This window comes from Leptidea sinapis, chromosome 34, assembly GCF_905404315.1.
Source record: "Leptidea sinapis chromosome 34, ilLepSina1.1, whole genome shotgun sequence".
In the NCBI taxonomy this organism is placed as follows: Eukaryota; Metazoa; Arthropoda; class Insecta; order Lepidoptera; family Pieridae; genus Leptidea; species Leptidea sinapis.
In genome coordinates, this window is record NC_066298.1 from 3,049,367 (window position 1) to 3,072,718 (window position 23,352).

A 23,352-nucleotide genomic window follows, 5' to 3' on the forward strand; every position below is an offset into this window, starting at 1 on the left:
GCGTCGTGGTAGCCGCCGCGGTACTCCGTGTTCGCTCGCCAGTCGCTCACATCCAGCTCGGGAGTCATATTACCTGTCGATGGCCTGCCAGAACCACAGGATGACAGGGTGCGCGTCGTGGTAGCCGCCGCGGTACTCCGTGTTCGCTCGCCAGTCGCTCACATCCAGCTCGGGCGCGCCTGCTATCACCAGCTCCAACTCGCGAGCGTCAAACGCACCCACTAGCCGGGGGTCCACCACCTGATCATAATTAATTAATAAACAAGTATTCCTTAATGGGTTACACAATTACGCTATCTCTTGTTCTATTTATGGTTTCATACATTTTAGATGTTGATTGATAACATATTTTTTCATATACATTTCCGCTTAATTTAAAATCAAAATCACTGTATTCATGTAGGTCAAGAAAATGATATTTATGTATGTCAAAAGTTTTTTCTTTTTTTTTTACATTTACCACCACTTCGTTAAAAATAATTTCAATTACAATATATTTATGTAAAGCGATGCAACAATCACTCTATTGAGTACAGAAAATGCATTAATTCACAAACACTGTAAATAAATAATGGCATTGTGCGAGTATTATATTAGCGATTATAACAATACTTGTATAAAAATATTAATATAGTATCTTTAAAAACGTAGAGTTTCTAGTAACAGGATTATCCAGCCACCACTGTTGCCACCACCTTGACCTGTGCTTCCCCAGGGCATAAAAAGAATAGGGGAGTCCCAGCCCCAAGAGTGTCGTAAGAGGCGACTAAGGGCTTGTTAGAAGTGGGAGAGTCACGCTGCCGTCTTATGAACTCAGAACAATTTTATGACGGCCTAGCGCCGCTATGTTTCGCATAGGTTAGTATCGAGGACCGGAGACCCCCCACTCCACCAGAATATGACAGCGGTGCTTAAAGAGCTCAACCAGAATCGTAGAATCCCTCCCCGACCATTTTCACTCGGGCTGCCCGTCGTATTCTGGGGAGGACACAGAACCGCGCATGTCCGAGGACAAACGGGACAGTAATACCACGGCACCCCGCTCCACGCTTAATGTGGACTTTTGCAACATCAGGGGAATTTACTCCAATTTAAACGCCGTCCATCACCACTTTGAGACGGCGCAGCCAGCCTTGTGTTTCCTTACGGAGACGCAGATATCTCGACCTAGCGATACGTCCTCATGCCGGGGTATGTGTAGACGTTAGGGAGGATATCTACTGTCGCCCTGAGAATGACACTTTTTAGCCGAATGGTTTATGGCTTACCTCATGGAAGCCCCTGACGAGCCACTCGCTTTGTTCCGCGACACCCCTCTCCACCCTCCACCGCACGAGCCTCTCGAGATACTCCTTCTTGTTCTTCTCGGTTACGGGGATGTCACGACCACCAGGCTTCAGGTCCCTCTCCAGAACCCTTCCGTCTGCGAGTCGCTCGGACACAGCAAACGTCAGCTCCAGCGAGGACACGCATCTTGCCGACTGTAAACAATTACCAAAATATAATTTATGAGATTTCTGGTGCAGATTTCAGATCCATCGCACTTACCAAGGAAACACATCAAAATTTATTTTGATATCGAATAGTGCACGCAAGTGAACCAATTTGATAATTGGGTTACATAAAATTTGGCGATAAGTTAAAAATTTTTGAAGCAAAATAGAAATCCCTATTTACTTTTAGTGAATTCAGAAGAAAATCATTTTAACGTACCTGCAGCCACCTCAAGGAAGCTGCGAACTGCGCGTCCAGCGCATCAACGTCTTCCAGAGCTGGAGCCAGCCGCAGCAGAGCGCGGTAGAGCGCACGAGTGAACCACGCCTCCAGCAGGTACCCGTGAACCAGCGCCAGGCCCAACACGCGTCCGGAGAACCTAAACCTGGCCATCACATACACAAATGAGCGGACTTTAAGAACAATAAACTGTATAGGGCACAGTACTGCCACCTAACACCTGTTTCTCTGTGAGGGCATTGCTAACGTGAAAGCGGGGTAACGTAAGTTGTGATCAGATCAGATTATTTTGATGGAGCCCTATCAGCAAAAATCACCACGTGTACTCAGTTTAATTTTAATAAACTTCGAGATTTTCAGCGTACTCAATTACACGTTGTATATAACCCACTAATAGCCATAGGCCACCTCTCTTAGGCGAGAGGGAATGGTCTATAGCCCCCACGCTAGCCCAATGTGTATTGGAGCCTTCACATTCATCCATAGAACATAATATCTCAATGCATTCATCATCTATTCGCCAGCTTTTCGAATGAACATCTTTTTGTTTATGTTGATTAACTCGAAATTGTATTAAAGTCTTTAGCTGTTGTCTCATTTTGGATTTTAAGCAGAAATTGTAAAAAATATATATTTCAAATAAAATAAAATACTCAGGAATAATGTAAATAAATATATTTGAGCTTGCAGCTTCTTGGGTCGGGGGCCCTGCCCCTATTGTAACACCACTGCTCCTACCCTACCTTATTAATTCAGGGTTGCTAACTACTGGGTCAGTCATAGTCATCATTATCTGTAACACTACTTGGTTTTATATGAAAATATGTAATAACGGCATTAGGTACTAATGCACATTAGACACTCAATATTATAGCTGTTGCGGTTAATGAGATACCTACAGGACGCCGACAGACAGAGGGACGGACGCAGAGCAAAATCTTAGATGTTCTCGTTCCGAGCCCCTTCGGGTACGGATCCCAAACAATACGATTGAATGTTAAAATCAGTCTGTATGACCAGGAGCCCATAAATAGAAGCAATACAAAGCTAAGTTTAGTGCGCAGTAACTGTGCGTAATACAATATCGTTTGTAAGCCGAGAGTTTCGAGATTCGGCCCGGTGTCTACCGGAGCGTCAATACGATCATATTACTGTGTATTGTGACAACGATTTCAGGTACATTTTTATATCCCGTTTTTGTTGTCGGACTTGTCGGTTCCGTGTGGGTGTGTGGCTTATTATTACTCGCAGTCACAACTAGATCCATTTACTACGACTCCCTTACTGTTGAACTTTCCAATATACTCCTTTATATCACTGATTGCACTAGCAATGTAGTCGGTATTGAAAATTTGTGAGTTGCTTTCAATAATACACATACACTTCTAATTTTATCTGTCACTACATATTATAAAACAAAGTCCTCCACCGCGTCTGTCTGCCTGTCTGTGCGCGATAAACTCAAAAATTACTGCACCGATTTCGATGCTGATTTCACCAATTAATAGCATGGTTCTCAAGGAAGGTTTTAGTATATAATTTTTAAGTTATTATATTATTTTTTGTGTACATTAACGATGTTATATATATGTTGGAGGTGAAAAATAAGCCATCTGGGATATTTCGACGAAAACGCTGTCTAAGCCCTTTGAGATATATAACAAAATAATGCATGTTGGAATTGTGTATCTTATATAGGTCTACAGAAAAGTCCGTTATATTATGTCTCTGATAGTATGTTTGGATCAAATATACAGCTTGGTAGTTCTGCCATTTTTAAAAAAAAAATCTTTCGTAAAGAATAAGTTTACGTTATTATTCAGTTATATTGTTTCGAAAACATTCTTTAAACAAATACGATTAGACCGTTCGTTCTATCCGTTACAAATGTTGACAAACATTCGGACATATACTTAAGTTATCTACTTAATTGTGCTTTCTTTTGTTAATGTTAACGGTAACAGAGTCTACGGAGAACACTTAAAGTAATTAGGATGTGTTTGTTTACTACTATACAGTATCAGTGATATCGACACCCGCCTAATTTTGTGTGACAATTGATAAAATGCTCGTCAGATATGAAGTGCGCGACACTTTACGCGACATTGAGGGACGAGACGAGCAGGACGTTCGGGGGATGTTAATTGATACGCCCTGCCCATTACAATACAGTTGCGCTCATCACCTGAGACATAAGATGATTCATTTGCCCAATAGATTCACTAGCTACAGCGCCTTTCAGACCGGAAAACAATAACGCTTACACATAACTTACGAGTTTCTACTATTTACATAATAGTTCATGATTTTATATTAAATTTTCTATTATTATATTGACATATCTGCTACAAATATCGGATTGGGTATTAAAAATAAATAAAATGAAACAAATAACTACACACACCATAAAATTTTTGGTTTTGGGTACAATCAACCAAAATAGAACATCTTTTGATAACGACTGCTGGCTAAATATTATGAAAAATAGTATTTAGCGTGCGTATTCGAGTTCGTACTTGAAATAGAATATTATAGAACACGGTTGACATCCCTAGCTTGTACCCAGAATACGCGCTAAGTAGACGTTCTGTTAATACATATTATAACTCTCCAACAATTACACAAACTTGGGAGAGTATATCGTATTATTTAACTATCCACAGTTTATATTGCTCCGCGACCAAAATATATCAGCTGTGTTATGCTGTTATAATGCTTATTATAAGGCTTCATAAGATACATAATAGCTTCAAGGGTAAATGTATACACTTCTATATTAAAGTCCCAGCCACTGTTCAGGCATTATCTATAAATAAATTTAAATGTTTTATAAAAAAATGTCTGTGTCGTAAATCCTATTACTCCACTGCTGAATATCTAAATGATCGGACAGCCTGGGACTAGATTGTGATTATTTTATAGCGATAGAAATGACTGTACAATATTGTATAATTTTATTGAAAAGACCGCAAAAAAAGAATGCTGGGAGAGTTTCTTGCGCCACTTCTTCTCTCTCAGAGCGCCATTTGTTTCCGAAGCGGTAGTAGTAGTATCTAGTAGTTATTAGAAATGACATCAAAAGGAATTCTAAAGGAATCAATTTTGAGAAAATAAGCCTTTTATGCCTTTTAATACACGACCACAATTGTTTTCCGTTGGCGTAGCGTGACAAATAAGGTATAATGATTGACATTTCAAACTTGTATAAATGAATTCCAATGATGTACTTAGTTAATTGAGTCTATTTATATCACGATATTCTTGTTATTGAAGGCTTAGAGTAGTTTATCCACTTTTGCGGATATTTTTTGACATAAAAATTGAAAGAGCCAAAATCCTATCAAATCGGATTAATTGTTACTTATTAGGTGTCCGGTAAGATGTTTACTACTAATTATCTAAATAAATATAAAAGAGAATGTATGTTTGTATGTTCCCTAATAACTCTTAAACTATTCGACCGATCTCAATGAAATCTTTTGTAATAGATTCGTTGAAGGAAGTTTTACATATACAATTTATATGGCAAAACAACGTTTGCCAGATCAGCTAGTATGTAACTTATCGCGCGTCGATGATACCCTAGTACTGGCTAAAACAAATACTAAAATAACTTTGTTAAACACACTATTTAGATTTTTTCACTTTATTCTATATAAGAACAAGTAACAAGCTGCTGTCACGGTCATAATATTGAACACGACCATTCAAAACTTATTTTCAAATACTACTTACTATTAACATAATGACTTCAGTTTGGAAAATAAATATTCATGAACATTAATGGTTAATTTATTTAATGGTTACTAAAATTGTTATGTAAAAAGTGATTTTAGTGAACAATGATTGAGTGAGGCCAAGGAGTCGTCGTATAGACACAATGTAGCAACAGGAACTACGGAACAATTGCCGGACATAAGTGAATTATGGAATAACAATTAATTGGAACGGAACTGCGTCGCGACAATTGCTAACTTGACCATCCTACAAATTGCTTAATACTTCTAATATATAGTTTTATATTATAAGTATAGAAAGTAGTACAAGAATCTTCTTGTAATTCTTCTTTTTTTTAATGAATTGGAGGACAAACGAGCGTACCAGGGTCACCTGGTGTTAAGTGATCACCGCCGCCCACATTCTCTTGCAACACCAGAGGAATCACAAGAGCGTTGCCGGCCTTTAAGGAAGGTGTACACGCTTTTTTTGAAGGTACCCATGTCGTATCGTCCCGGAAACACCGCACAAGGACGCTCATTCCACAGCTTAGTAGTACTCTTCTAGATCTACAAGGCATTCGAAAACATACGTCTTAGAGGTGTAAGGAGAAGAACTGGCGCAAAAAATCAAAAACTGCTGACTGATTATTGGGTTACAATATTCCTGATATTTTGAAACTAGGCTCAACAACCATTTTCCACCACTTTATTAGTTAAAATGTAAATATATCTTTTCTACATTCCAGTGTTCTTATAACAATGAATGTTTCCTTGTAATATTATTATTTGGGACTAGTTTCTGCCTATAACTTAACTAGGGATCTCTGAAATTTTCAGGGTATAACTATTTGTATCTCTGACAAGGTACGTGCAAAATTTCATGACGATCGTATAAATAGATAGGGCGCCAATACCAATGGGAGGCTCCGTTGCACAGGATGCCAGCTAGATTATGGATACCACACCGGCGCCTATTTCTGCCGTGAAGCAGTAATGTGTAAACATTATTGTTTCGGTCTGAAGGGCGCCGTAGCTAGTGAAATTACTGGGCAAATGAGACTAAAAATTTTATGTCTCAAGGTGACGAGCGCAATTGTAGCGCCGCTCAGAATTATGACGTCATGGGTAGGGCGTATCAATTACCATCAGCTGAATGTCTTGCTCGTCTCGTATCAGGATTCATACCTATTACGACCAGTTAAACTTGTCTCCGCTGCTTGGAGACAATCGATTCAAGTCATGTTTGTGACTTGAGACATTATTGAATGTATGGGCAAGTGACTGAACCAGTAACCATTATCTATAACTATTAATATGATTGAGTTGTAGCAACAGTAATAATGAAACATAACCAGTAATAAATAGGAAAATATTATAAAATTAACAATTGTTGCTTCCTGTGTATTGGCAACACAATTGTCTCGATAATACCAGGGCTGTCACGTTTGGTAAACATTTTTTTATTAAATCGGTTTTTCTTAATACTTATTTTTAATTATTACGGTTAATGAAGCCCTGCGGTTCGAATTTGTTTCAACTTCGTGTTTATAAATTGAATCCTTGAGTAAAATATGTTTTACTCATATATTCTGAAAACTGATTCCATTGGAATTCTTTTTGGTAGTAATTTAGAAACACTACCAGTTCTTCCGAAACAACCTTTGAGAGAGGAGAAACGTAGATCAATAAGCCAGGCTTGCTTTCGTTCAGGTACTTCGCAATACCAGGAGTCAAGATATGAGTTGCCGGCCTTTAAGTTGTGAGATTGCTCTATGCGTGAATGTCCCTAAGTCGTATCGATTCGGGAAAACAGCAGCCGGTAATTAATTCCGCAAAGTGGCTGTGTGAGGCGAGAAGTATCTCGAAAACGCGCCGTTGTGGAATGCCCGATATAACCTACCTAACCTGCCTAACCACGATGTGGGTGGAATTCCGCATTGTTCCATTAAAACACAAGTAGCTAATTTTAGTAGATTTAGTCGCATATATACATCATTGATTTATTAATTTTGTGCATAAAATTGTAAAATCTATATATAATAAAACCATTTATTTTTTATTCTAAATACCTACCTGTTTGTCATATTATTCTGTTTACGACTTGGATTTGACCGTTTTTTTATATTTGTCGAATATTATTTATTGGCAACCTTAACGACGTGGTTGGTGACCTTGATCTGAGCGTGCAGTTAGCTAATCACATTTAAGTTTAAATAAATGTTTAATTGTTTATTATGTTGTTAAACATGCGATAACGATAATTATTGAGACATTGTGCTTTAACTAAATCAACAAATCATTAACAACAGGCAGTAATGCAGAGTGATAGTAAAACATTGTAATAAGACGACAATTAACTGGATAAAATTTTCAGATTAACATCTGAATTGTAACATAATTTACAATATTCACAGCTGAATCGCCCGGAACTTGTAGATGCATTTTCGTAAATTTAATTAATCGAGCAGATAGCCCCAGGATGAAATATTACACTATTATGAAAACACTTTCTCCAAATCACCAATGCGACAAGTATATATTTTAACTGTAGCCGAAAATGTTGTTGACTGTTTGTTAAAAGGTGATTTGATGGATTTGTGGAGTTCGGCCAGACTTGACTCCTAATTATATTGAAGAGAAAGATGCTGTACTCTTTTTTAACATACTAACACAAATTAAATTTGAAAACAAAATTTATGAACGACGCGGGACTAGAACACGAGACCTCTCGCGTTCCGTGCCAGTGCTCTTCCACTGAGCCAACCGCTAGAGTGACGTCACGTTCATAAATCTTGATATGTCTTGTTCAACTGTCAGGTTGTGGCTTCGTCTACAATTTGTGTAATCAATCCCAGAAGTGAGGGTTATCACTTAAAAAAAATAACAAATTCTTTATACTAACTAACTTTCGGAATTAAAGGGAAAGATCATGCAACTCTTTGGTGTTTGCCTATTTCAGTAATGTTAAGAACTAATATTTATCACTCGTTACGAATGATAAGTTAAATGCCCGATGGTTTGAGTATGGAGTGTTTGTAAGTATGTTGTATTAACAATTTTTTATTGTTACACAAATTAAAATTTGCGTTTACTTTCTAGAAAAATCCTATATCATTCTTATTAATTTATTTCTTTTCGAGATCTTAGCTTAAATATTACACATTCAGGGTACTAGCAATTACTTACTCACTCTTGTCGACGATTTCTATGAAGAATATAAAGAAATACCCTATCCTAACTTTATACACGACTTACCACTCATGATGGTTGTCCACGAAGGCAGACATTGGCGAGACGTGAACGGTGTACGTGTCATTCGCCGAGTATTCGAATAGGCCGTAGTAGGGGTTGAAGAGTTCTCTCGACAGGAGGAAGAAGAACTCACGACTCGGACCACCGTAGTCCAAGCCTTCTTCCCCGTCCCATATCACACAGAGCTTGCCTTTCTGCAGTTCCTTCTTGCTGCATGACATTATTCTTCTAAACGCGTCTTCTAGAAGATGCTCTCGACGAATGTGTAATCTGAAATTATAATATTATAAGAGTTAGACTCACATGTTTAGATAAAAATATAAGACATTTTATAGTAAATATATCTATACCACTGGAAGGCTTCTTTGCACAGGAGCTTATTCCTGCCGTGAAGCAGTAATGTGTAAACATTACTGCTTCATCTTATGCCTCAAGGTGACGAGCGAACCAACTCAGAATTTTTGGGCTTCTCAAGAATCCTGAGCGGCACTGCATTGTAATAGACAGGGCGTATTAATTACCATCGGCTGAACATCCTGCCCGTCTCATCCCGTATTGTCATAAAAAAGTGTTCAAATAAAATAAAATTCTGTAACCTTCGTCTCAATAAAATAATGTTGGCACAAAGTTACAAAAATCTGCCAGAAATAAAGATATATTGGAGCAAAAGTTTAAGCTTACAGATTTAGACAGGGATCACCACGACTGTTTTATTAAGACCTGCTGTAGAAATTAAACTTCAGTTTTTTTTAGATAGCGATTATTATGCTCACAAGAATGCTCTTAAAGACATCCTTCTACTTTACGAAGTGCTTCTTTAACCTTATAAAATAAACGCCCAATAAAAACGCTGGGGAAACAAATATTTTTGTATTTTTCTCTTATAAAATATACCAGTGCTATTTCTCGAGTAATTGATTTCATGCACATATATATACACACTTGAGCTTTCCAGGACCCTGGCCATAGCCTTTGCTCTCGAGTTTCCTGTAGAAGGCCCGAAGCTTAGCTTCGAAGTCCCTTCGTTGCGGCGCTGGTGCCCTGGTACTCCGGGCAGCTGCAGGCGAGGCGGCGGGAGAGGGTGCCGCGCTCGTACCGCACGACGCCGGCACGTAACTCATGATCTCCTGTTCGAATAGGCTGAAAAAAATAGAAAATATTTAATTAAAAAATAAGTCAAGCATTAAGCAACACTATAAAACCTTATATTTCAGATGTCCAAAAGCTCACTTGCACGTTTGCTCGTCTTATAAATCAACCCAGGGCCGATTAGCCAACAACGACTTGTTTTAAAAGAAATTTAGAGTGCTGTGAACTATGACTGATATAAGTATACGAGTAACATAAATATCCAGTAATATACGGTCACTAAATTTAGCCCGAAATAAAATTGCAATACAATCTTTAACATCATTTTATACAAAAAGAAGTTCTCAGACTTAACAAAATGGTGCACCAAAGCTTTACGAAATACACAAAATTTAAATTTATCTTAACTCTAGTGATATCACGTTTCTATCGAATATAAAATAAAAGTCACACAATACTTGAGCTTAATGAATTACCCTCTTGAACAAAAACAAATAACTTATTGACATTCTTGAAAAATATTAGCTCGAAACACTTAAATTAATCATTATCACCAAATAACAATTTGGGCAAGAATTAATGTCGCTGAGATTATTTTCATTTTGTGAGTTAATTAATTATTATAAACACTGTTTTGTCTCAAGTAAGGAAGCAGGGATAAACTAGAAACAGATGATCGGGAACGAATTATAAAAAACAACTAATTAGGTCAAATTTAACGAGCACAGATCGAGACCGAGGGGATTTTATTGCGAGATAAATTTTATGCACCAATATTTAAAAAATAAATCAAACTAAGTCAGCACGACGGATTAGTTTTGTGGCTAGAGTCAGTCTGTATACAGAAAAAAAACCTTTGAAAGAACAGACCGTTTGAAAATCTTCCTCGTAGAGATGTACTCAGTGATTCTCGCTCAGGGTTGATCGCATTATTCTACAATTTTAGCTATTTTGTTATGCGTTACTACTCAGATTATATTGACACTGTTATGGGCAGGTGATACCGTTCAGCATAAGGTCATCAGATCGTTCCGTCACTAGTTCTCATGAACAAAATCCGTTCATAAGCACCGGGAAATATAAATGTTTTTACAGATAATAATAGATGATAGTAAAGTCAATTTCACCCCTGCTCAAAGTGAAAATAAAGTTACATTTCGCTTCATACTTAAGTTGGGATCACCTACAAACAGATGGTTATTCCCACGTCCGCCATGATAATATATTAAGCAATAAAGGAGATTTAAACTTACATAATAACATTTAACAATATAATTTTAATGATCTGTGAATATTTTAATAACAAAAGTGAAATGAAACCGTTAGGAAAATGTACACGGAGTCGCACCATTCATTCGGCTGTAACAGGAATATAATTTCGCAAGAGTAAAAGTAAATAATACAATAATTAAGCCGTTAACGTTTTAGTTGTGCGGCAACCTTAACCAAGATGCGCAGGAGCTGTGCGAGTGGACAATCAGAGCGTTGAGAGATGGCACGCTTCCGGCGGGCCACACGCGTGACGTGAGGAACTCTGGATCGAAGCTAAATGTAGAATTACCCAAACTGTAAGACACCGACTACCACGATTGTTTAAAAATTGTTTGGCAGATGATTGCATTCAAGTCTTATCAAATTATTTTATTTTAAGGTGTATTCAGGGCTCCTTAATTATAGATTACCAGTGGGCGGCTCTTTTGCACAGGACGCCAGTAATGCGTAAGCATTAATGTGTTTCGGTCTGAAGGGCGCCGTAGCTAGTGAAATTACTAGGCAAATGACACGTAACATCTTATGTCTCAAGGTCCTCGTCCCTTATTTTCATAAAAAAAAACACTAAAATATAAGGATATCGAAGTAAAACTAGTCCAATGCATATCGCTATAGTCCGGATCATATACTTACGGACAATACACAAGCAATAACAAAGAGTGCGCGAGAAAACAACATCTTTAACTGAGATACAGCAAGATAGAAAAGGAAAGCGAATCAACTGTAACTGTTACCGATTTTGACAGACAAGTCGTAAACAGTCAGCTACTTTTGTCATTAGCTCCTAAGTATCTTCTATATAATACCACTTGCTAACGCTAGTAATACTTATACTAGCTAACAATTAATCTCGGATTTTTAGGGTCGTGAGGTACTCTATACGCTATTATATTGTAAGTCTATGGTTCGGAGTCACCTAGATGAGCTAAGTGAAGCTCATTCCCACGCATTCCGAAAAATTTAAATTTAGCGAAAGTTTTGTGAAATAATTCGGAGTCTCAACGTAAAGCTAATGCTACGGATTTTTAATGGAGTCAAATTTTTGGTAGTTACTTGGTGTTTTAGTTGTCTAATATTAGAGTTAATATATTATGAATTAAATAACATTCAAACCTTCAAATCAGATTTATAAAATTAAAAAATTAAACTGAAAAATAATTCGTAAGTTCTTACACATTATATGAACGAATATTTATTAGCATTAGAGAATTATAAAAGTTTAAATTGAATAAATGAATATCGAGTTGCTCATATAGGAAATGATTCCGGTGAAACATATTTATGTTATATATATAACAAAATATATTTTTAATAAAAATACTAAATACTATCGAAGGAAACACAATATTTTAATACAACTAAAACAGGGAGTATAAATCGTATTCTTTTTTAGTACCCTTAAAAATTGGCTTCAATTGTTGCTCATATATGGGAGACTTCTTTGCACAGGATGCCGGCTGGTTTATGGGTACCACAACGGCGCCTATTTCTGCCGTGAAGCAGTTATGTAAATGAAAAAAGTTAAATAAATTTATTTCAGTAACAAAAATGGTACAAACATGACAGTGGATGTAACCTTCTATTAAGTGAGGAACACCTGTGCCAGGAGGCGCTTTTATGTGTAAGAATGACTGTTTTTCGGTCTGACGGGCGCCTTCTAGTGAAATTACTGGGCAAATGAGACTTAAGATCTTAATTATGTGTCAAGGTGACGAGCGCAATTGTAGTGACGCTCAGAATTTTGGGTTTCTCAAGAATACTGAGCGGTAATGTATTGCAACTACCGTCCCTTACTGTCATAAAAAAAGACAGATGAATTGATTGTATATTATTGCAGGTACGATGTGTAAGCTAAGTAAATAAACAAATAGTGAGTAATCTAAGATTGTTCTTGGTAAAGTGACGCTTAGCGGACAAATGTTGCAAGCTATCAACTGTCAACACACTGTATCAAGCCTCTGAATTATTGCCAGTAAATAAACAATTCCGATGTTGACACGCAGGAAGTAAGGCTCGATCGTTTACCAAGTGCCTCTACAATTCACAATGCTACGTCTTACGAAACCAGCAAACAAACCCTATATTCAAAGTAGACCAATAATATTAATTACTACGCAGTCTGCAGTAAATATTAAATGGCATCTTATATCCAATGTTTCAATAGGTGAGACTTAATGTCCAAGTTACTATTGGGAAGCTCTTTTGCACAGGATGCCGGCTAGATTATGGGTACCACAACGGCACCTATTTCTGCCGTGAAGCAGTAATGTGTAAACATTATTGTGTTTCGGTCTGAAGGGCGCCGTGAAATTACTAGGCAAATGAGACTTAGTATCTTACGTCTCGAGGTGACGAGCGCAAATGTAGTGCCGCTCAGATTTTTTCGGGTTTCTCAAGAATCCTGAGTGGCACTGCATTGTAATGGGCAGGGCGTATCAACTAACATCAACTGGACGTCCCTTAATTTATAAAAAAAAAGGCCTGAGACAATGTTAAACTGATAAATTATGCCTAGTTAATAAATGCGTCTCGTCTATCACAAATCAAATTAAAATTTTATTTGATATATTAATATTTAATAGTAATAGTAAATAGGAGGTACCAATACCTCAAGGAACTATGTATATATAAATAAATAATAAGTCTCTATAAATTTTTGAATCTAGCATTTGGGATTTCAACTCACGACCATTCAACTTCATCGTGTCACTCATATAATAAATCAAATCTAATCAAAATCACTTTCTCTATATAGGTCTATGAAATGACACTCATGAATGCCAAAAAAATATTTTTCATTATTGCATTTCCATCTACTTCGTAAAGGGTTGAGAGCTAATAAGAGGAATTGGCAAGAAACTCATTGCCACCCTTTTAAATCAGCATTTATATGCATATATTGACGACCCATAAAGCCGAATGGTTAGTGACCCTGACTACTAAGCTAGAGGTCCCGGGTTCGAATCCCGGTAGGTGCAAACATTTATATGATGAATATGGATGTTTGTTTCCGAGTCATGGATGTTTATATGTATTTATGTATGTTTAAGTAAGTATATTGATTTAAATATATCGTTGTCTTGTACCCATAGTACATGCTATGCCTAGTTTGGGGCCAAGATAATTTGTGTAAGAGTGTGTCAATATTATTATTATATTTTATTATTATTATAAAGTAAAGTGATGCAACAAAAATACCCAAACGTCAAATGGTCAATACCTTTAAACTCCGCTAAAGGACATAACTATTTCCACATCACTAGGTAGGTCTGGTATAAATAATTTAACAAGTACATATAAAACAATTTACGTATACCCAAACTTAATTACTGTAACAATCGACACTCTCCTTATTCACATAGTTACGTAACCAAGAAACAGAGGTAGACATAACAAATTCGGCAAACGCACTCAACAATGACTCGTAGAAATCCATTGACCCTTTTATAGGGCAGCCTTGACGAATATAGTATCGCGAATTATAAACACGTACATATTTAAAGAGTCGTATTATCGTAGTACTGTTCTGTGAATACCAATAGCTCGGTGACATCCGGACACACGCCAAGTATATATACCATACTAGCTGATACCCGCGTCTTCGGCCACGTAAACACATGACTAAACACGTAGTATTACACCTTCGCACGACACGCCACAAGTTAGGATATCATCCTCACCATCTGGATGTGTGGCGGTCCTCCACAGTGCGGTTTTCAAGGAGCTTTCTTCCACGTACTACAAAGCTGTGGAATGAGCTTCCTTGTGCGGTGTTTCCGGGACGATACGACATGGGTACCTTCAAAAAAAAGCGCGTACACCTTCCTTAAAGGCCGGCAACGCTCCTGTGGCGATTCCTCTGGTGTTGCAAGAGATTGTGGGCGGCGGTGATCACTTAACAACAGGTTATGGTACGGTACGCTCGTTTGTCCTCCTATTCCATAAAAAAAAATACTTATAAAAGTCTATATCTTTCATTTCATTTCATATTTATTTCTTAAAATTTTATGAAATGAAGATATCGCCATATTTTATCAATTTATATAAAAATAATAATCTGATAGATAGTTAACAACTGTAAGTAATCTACCAACTATAATTAAGTTTCTTTTTTACCTCCTAAGAGAAGGAAAGATATAAAATTATCATACACACATCAAAGGAATAAAGGAAAATTGTTGTTTTTATTTAATTCCGAGCATTTTCATATTTATTCACCTTTTAAACCTTCTCTGGACTTCCACAACTAATTCAAGACCAAAATTAGCCAAATCGGTCCAGCCGTTCTTGAGTTTTAGCGAGACTAACGAACAGCGATTCATTTTTATATATATAAGAATGAATATACGCCTACATGGCATATGTAGGTATAAAGTTCAGGCATCTATTGACTTGTCTATTGCCCACTACGACTTTAGCTCTGAATAACTTAAATAACTTTAAACAATTTGTCATGTTTTTAAAGTGATAACCCTCACTTCTGCTCAGTTGGAAGAGCACTCGCACGGAACGCGAGAGGTGGCGCGAGACCCACATCCTACATAAAATTTTGTTTTTAAAATTAATTTGTGTAATTTTATTTAAAATTATAATCCTTACATGATATCTACCAGTGAAAACAGGGTAGATTCCATTTGAAGTGCCGTATAAAGTAAAAACCTTTGCACGCATTTAATGAAAAGCTGTTATTTTAACATTTACCAATACTTTGGAAAAGGTTCAGGGAAGAAGTGGCAAAATACTCATTGACATTAACTATTTAAAATTTTATGAAAAAGTGACTAAGCACATTTTCTTTTACACTAGCCTAAACACACGAGATGATCAATTCCACAATTACTGAAAGCGAACAGAATTTTGCGAAAAGAATATTTCTTTTGCCTATATTTGAGCCGCTTTTCTGCATAAACATAGATTAAAGAGAATCGAATGTAATAACACTCCGTAGCATTCCTTCAAATAACAACCAAAATATTATTCATAATAACTGGTTGGTCATTACACAAGCATCCACATCCCGGCCATACATCATAGCGATGCCAACAATTTCCAAAACTTAATGACTATTTGAGGCATTCCCCTAAAGGCTGCGCACGCGCTTCTAAGCCCGGGGCACGCACGCCGCACGACTACGTCCTAATTTCAGCCCTGTTACGACCACATAGCGTGCATTGTCGAATAAAGTGGCAAATAACAGGTGTTTTCGACTGTAGCGCTGCGTGCTATGACCGCTCAAGATAAACTTTCATCAAGGGTCTGACATCTTGATTTTATTATAACAGTATTAGGTGTCGTACTCGTAATATAGGTGAAGTATCTCTGTACCATGTATTCCAGGTCTAATTAAATTAAAATTTAATATAATCCTACACTTGAATTATGGGACTCATGACTGCTGCACAGTTGGGTAAATTACCATGCACTCGTAATAACATATAAAATATTGGGTATTTAAATTTATTTTCGAAAATTTTAATCGCTGCCTTAAATTTTGATTTGTCAATGTATGCATTAGCTAGTGGTTTAATATTTGAAATACTAAGGAGCTAATGCCAAGCTTGGCTGACTATTTACGACTTGTCAATCAAAATCGTTACAATCACAGTGGATTCACTTTCTCTATCTATCTTGCTGTATCTTCATTAGAGATGTTCTTCTCTCACACACGCTGTGTTTGTCTGTATATAGACTTAAATTACATTCTAAATCTATGTTCTAAATAATTGCGGGCTATTTTCCGCAATTCGACGCCAATTGTGCGCAGTTCCATGGTTGTGCGTCTCTTTTGCGGGAGCCTGCCCTAAATTAGGGTGATTAGTCAACCATGCTGGCTGACCGAGTGGTGCTCAACTTCACATACATCCTTTGAATTTGCATGCAGTTGTGTGAAGGTTTCCTGAGGCTGTTTTTATTGACCGTTAAATCGAATTCAAAAATCGAAAAACACATTGGTAATTAGCGGGGATCAACACGGTACATTCGAGATGGGACGCACAGTTAAACAGTCATTTTAGTACAAAAGACCATTACAAAAGTACCATTGATTTTTAATGCCCTTGATCATCCGGAAATAAGTGTGAAGCCACACAGGAGAGGATGAAAGGAAACCGCATGACGCGTGTAATTTGCAAATAGTTAATTTAACGGTGCAGGGATAAAATGTATGAATGACATGGTGAAGTGAATACAAACGACTAACTGTCCATAGAAGTAGTGCATGTAGTTGTAAGCGAAACATCTTCTATTAAGTGGCCTTCAATACTCAAGCTCATTTTGACCTATTAAATAATATCTGGAGAACTATACGAGTTTTGGTAAGCCAAGATCTCATTTAGTCAGTTACATATTAACGTAGGTAATTAGATATTATCGCTTTTTTATTAGTACCAGTTTGACCCTCGTATTAAATAACCCTTTTATATTTTGCACATGCTGTAATTATGCAATACCACAAACGTATTCACCAAATGTTGCCAATTTATAATTCTACAATAACATCATTTACATTCGCTTGAAAAGGCACAGGAAATGATAAAAAGAAGCACCTGTGCTTAAAGCAACGGCTACACGTCTCTGATACAGTATATTTGACGGGTAAAGGGGAGACCAGCCAAGCAAGATAGGGAAATGGCTAATTATTTTGGAGGGAAATCCATTTAATTTTTTTATTATGCATGTCTTGGTAGTGACGTTAATTTAACTGATGGTACTAGGACAAACGCTTTATAGTCTTAATATTTGTGATCGCTGATTGAACGCCCTGTTGATTTTTATTTATTTGTTCAAAATTCTTACCAATAAATATCTAATTAATGCCATGACTACTTATAATTTTAAATTACTTATATTTAATACCTATAAGTATGCACAACGTTGTATGTGGGTACTTATTATTGTATGTTTAGCGGTTTAGGTCAATCCCAATTATAAGGGTTTAAAAAATATTTCTAATAATTACCAAATGTATTTAAATTTATATCTAAATAATTATAACTATCTAATTTTGAAACAAGTTAAATGGGAGAATTTGAGCCATAGTTATTTTTGGAAAATCAAACACGCACTGGCAGATAACGACAATGACCAGCTGGTACACATGACCCAATCTGTTCTTTCTTCTTAGTTCTTCTGTCCAAACTTATTATGCAAATTATATTTGTAACCAAATTTTTTGAAAGATGCGGGACTCGAACCCACGCCCTGCGGATTCCGTCCGAGCGCTCTTATCAACTGAGCCTGAGAGAATGACGGTTGGCTTAAATATATAATAGTGAATTCTATATTAATAATTATATAGGTGTATATTTTAATACATTTGACAATTGTAAGAAATATTTTCATAAACCCTTATAATTGGGATTTACCTAAACTGCTTAACATACAATAATGTTCTCGACCTCTGGTCCATCTGAGAAATATGGAGCCATGAGTCAAAGAAAGTCAAACCTAACCCGTCCACGCTAGCACTAGGCTCACTCAGATATTGGACAGAAGGAGAGTTATAAAAAGGATTATAGCGAAAATAATTTGACGCACAACGAAAACAATTAAAATTTATATATATTAAGTCACATAATATTCAAAAACAAAAATCATTATGTGCTGACTGTACTTAGAAACTGTATTTATTCGGCTGACTGTATATGACATTGTAAAGCGTTACTTTGACGATACAACGTCGAAAGTTCGTCGAGCTCGGTCCAGCAGTACGCCATTATCTCAGAATCCTCCTGATTTATGATAATCACTGAACTACGGCAAGATAATGATCTCAGCTAATAATACTCTACACTCCACTAAGCCTATCAACTGTGCTATCGTGATTTTTTACATTAGATTGTTTTTATGTTTATTATAGAGCTGTGTCTATTATTTTCTAAGGCTCTCCGTTTCAAGATCAACAGTCTTATTGTCTCTATTATTAATTATAATACATCACATTGAAATATATACTACAGACAAAACTGGTCTTTTTGGTTTGTAGACTTAACGCTCTATATTCATTGGAATCGTCTGAAATCCGTTAAATATGCTTCATTCTCTAAAAGTTAAAATAGCAATTCTGTGATTTGTAGTTCTTTATCCAAATTTCAACGGAAGAAAGCCAACCCACTTTATACTCAAGTGGGAGACTCATTTGCACAAGATGGCGGCTAGATTATGGGTACCACATCCGTACCTATTTCTGCCGTGAAGCAGTAATGTGTAAACATTACTGTGTTTCGGTCTGAAGGTCGCCATAGCTAGTAAAATTACTGGGCAAATGATACTTGACAACTTGAGCCCGTCAGAATTTTTGGGTGTTTCAAGAATCCTGAGCGGCACTGCATTGTAATGGGCAAGGCGTATTATAATTACCATCAGCTGCTCGTCTCGTCCCTTAATTTCATAAAAAAAAAACTATAGAAATTCTCCATGTTCTATAAGAACTATATTAAAGAAAATCTAAAAAAAATCAAATTCTATGATCGCAATCAAAATACAATGCCGAATCAGAAACTTAACATAAAACAAATAATTTTGAACAAACAACTATCATTAGTTAATCTAATTAATTTCAAGGTTTTGAAATGCAATGTTAAAATCAACTCATCGGTACTGTTACAATAGGAAGTTTCTAGAACACCGAACATTACATTAATATTGTTTTCTATATCGTATTATGTAACGGCATTGCTCCGACCTCAGTCAAAATAAAACTACGTGCCTAATATTCTCCTAAATTACTTCCTCGGGTTTCGGGCCGTCGCTAACGAGAAAACAAAAGGTTGTATTACGTTTTACTCAGCCTGCGCCTTGAAACTAGCCCCGCTGAAAACTGACACTGATTTTAATATTTTGACGGTCATATTTGTTTGTTTTGCTCGGGATAATCTATGCAGTAACATGATTTGAAGACGAAACTAGGCATACAATCTTTAAGAAAAAAAAAGTGTGTGTGTGTACTTATGTATGCACGCAAGAAGTTATACTTCTTTGGCCTAACAAAGCAAAAATCCTTAAAATTATTTATCCCTCGTGCTATTCTACGTTCGTAGAAAGAACAATATTGTAAAAATCTTGCAACTATGGCTTTGACAATTAATTATTACATAACGAATACGGCTGTACGGGCTTGAACGATTTGCATATCCTAATAATGGACGAAGAAAAAAAAATAACGAATGTCGCAAACGTCAGAAAATTTTAGGAACCAACTTCACCCTGTTACTTTTGTGTTACAGTGATGCGCGCGCATCTTAAAATTTCATTCTCATTATATTTTCATAACGCGCCTAAAGAAGAATAACTTCAAAATGGCTATAAGTTTCAGAGGTTGGTGATGGTTAGTAACAAAAATGCACTTTCGGCTTTAAAGATACAAACTTTTCTTCATTCAAGTCGTTTTACGGCTGTTTTCAATGACCTATCTACCCATCTATCTAGTTTAACTTACGGATACATTGTTGTCACCGTTTAATGACAAGATGTTATCTATCCATAGTTATGTCCAGTATAGTTATAGTCCAATGCTATCTGTCACGTCTAGTAAGTTAAACTAAGGATAGGTTATTGAAAACGGCCGTTAGAGATCTGACTGCTATGTACTATCATTTCCGTTAAATGTTATTAGATGGGTAATTTTTGGGAAGATGTTTTCTATCTAAAACCTTATTTACAAGCTCTTTATTTTGTTAATCTAAACTTGATCGTAACAATACATAACTCCTATTTAACCCACTATCTAATAACACCTAATTACGTATCTAATCTAATAGATACGTGGTTATAAAATCACGTATGAATGTAACCACGGCAACCTCACCATAACAAACAATACGGTCTAATAACATTGAGACAATTAAATGCCATATTGGCATACACAAAAGTGATAAAATTGTGTGTAATATATACATACAAATTGTGGCGAAGCAAACTTTGGTAAGCAGCAAATGTTCTGATTGCATTCAGATAATAGTGTTAACATTTGGGAACCTTGGCTCTGACATTGTTTGGTGTAACGTGTTTGAACGGCTTCATGTTAATTGATTTGTTACTGAATGTGCATTTATTATTTTTGTGTAACACTAGTATTGTTTGTTACATAAACAACCTATTTTAACAATGAATAACTACCGGATTTTTACAAAAATCAAGACGGGCTATTCATTTGACTCATTTGCAATCGTGTTGAGAATTGATTTTGAGCTTAACAGGGAAAACTATTGGGATAATGTTACAGGTCATGGATATATGGAGTTTTTGACTTTCTTATAATAATCGAAGTCTTAAAAATTATAATATTAAGAGTGCATAATTTACCCCATCACAACTTTATGACGCTAAGCCCTAAATTTGCTTACACCATGCTATGATACGAATAATGTAGAATGTTTTTATAATCTATACTACTAATGGAAAGCCGTTTCTACTGCGAAAACTACTGAAACCATTAGAATCATTCATAAGATGCAGCGGGCATTTTTTAATAAAAATAAGGGACGAGACGAGCAGGACGTTCAGCTGATGGTAATTGAAACGCCTTGCCTATGACAATGCAGTGCCGCTCAGGTTTCTTGAAAAACACAAAAATCTGACGGGCACTACAATTGCGCTCGTCACCTTGAGTCATACGATGCTAAGTCCCATTTGCCGAGTAATTTCACTAGCTACGGCACCCTTCAAAACGAACACAATAATGCTTACACATTAGTGCTTCACGGCAGAATTAGGCGCCGTTGTGGTACCCATAATCTAGCCGGCAACCGTGGAAACGAGCCTCCCACTGTTACCGTTGCGGAGAAGGTTTTACTATATAATGTATGGTGATTACTCATCCGGAACCTATATTTTTTTTAATTAGAAATAACTATATATTCGAATTAAAAATAAATCAGTGAATGAAATATCATTACATACGATAATTAATACATGAGCGGTCGCGGTGTAATTCATTTATATGGCAAAACAACGTATGAAGTGGTTAGCACTTGTGTTAAAGAAATCTGACAGCTAATTATATATGAATATATATATATATTCGGTCGACAAAGCTCTTGTGATTCTTCTTGGGCTACAAGAGGTACAGTCAGAGGTGATCAGATATCACCAAGTGACTTTATGCTCATCCTCTCTTCCATAAAAAATTCTTATAATACTAAGAACGGCTGTTACGTGACTAACTTACAATATTTTAAAATAGCTCAAAAATAAAATACTTCATATAATAATGGATTATTAAGACAAAGTTTATCTTGGGCATATAATTAATCCGGGAACGAAACATATGATTATAACGCATTAGGGTGGTAGGAGCAGCCTTCAATCAAGTTTATTATCAAAATTCGTTCAGGTAGACTGTGCTTAAATGAGGTTTTATGGCATCAAGCTTTTAACAATGACTGAATATTGATTTGTTTTCTAGCCGTAAATAATATTAATGAACAGTCTTGTTAATGGATCATCAAAAATATATATGTTTAAATAAAAATCAGGTTCGATTAGAAAAATAACCGTGCTTGTCGAATGTGCCGACAGAAGAATTGAAATTTTCTTAAGATATCTAATACGTTACAAAATTAAATACGTACTAAGTTATTTATATTGATGTTATTGATATATTAAATAGTTATAAATGTCATTTAAAATAAAATTTACCAGATGATTTAATGCCATCTAACAAAGAAGGCTTACTATAGTATAGCAGTTTATAGAGAAGATAATTATCCATAGTTCTTGTCTGGTTCTGCGCAGGCCACCTAAAATTGTATATTAAGTAGACTCTGAAATTTTGTTATTATATGCGTTAAAAGATGGGCTGAGAGTTTCTTATCAGTTCATCTCCCCGTGTCAATTGTCAAAGCCCCTTTACGAACTGATTTAGCTTCATGACGTTTATCAGGTGTTGTAGCATTAAGTTATGTTATTGCCCCTATAAAATAAATATATTTCTATTTCTTAAAAAAAAATCTCCAAAATTAGTTTTAACTTGTATTGGAGTAAAATATAAGCTTCAGTAATATTATCAGTCATTGCCGATAAGACAATAAACTGTACACTCCATAGCTTTAGTCATTAATTGCTTCCTGAGAGGTGTGCCTACAGTCGGTCACTGTCCTCTCACTACAAATATTGTATTATGAATATTGTGTAGATAATAGCTGATATGTATTATACTCAAATGAAACAAACAGATGTTGAGCTCGTTGCCAATTTCCTTTCAGCTTAACCGCGAGGAGATGGTAAGTGATAAGTTGGTACCCACTAGATTGTATTGCCGCTCAGGATTCTTGAAATCTCAAATATA

General features: G+C 36.2%; 1 protein-coding gene across 4 annotated transcripts in view; it reads right to left on the reverse strand.

Annotated features, from left to right (window-relative positions):
* LOC126974905 (E3 ubiquitin-protein ligase HECW2) overlaps positions 1-23,352 on the reverse strand; it is a 168,440-nt gene that overhangs the window by 12,796 nt on the left and 132,292 nt on the right. For all 4 annotated transcript variants that reach the window (XM_050822628.1, XM_050822629.1, XM_050822630.1 and 1 more), the window contains 5 exons: positions 9,648-9,845; positions 8,709-8,975; positions 1,714-1,879; positions 1,269-1,481; positions 74-240 (listed from right to left, as the gene is read on the reverse strand). In XM_050822628.1, the coding sequence (XP_050678585.1) occupies positions 74-240; positions 1,269-1,481; positions 1,714-1,879; positions 8,709-8,975; positions 9,648-9,845 (1,011 nt within the window). The remainder of the gene's footprint in view (positions 1-73; positions 241-1,268; positions 1,482-1,713; positions 1,880-8,708; positions 8,976-9,647; positions 9,846-23,352) is intronic.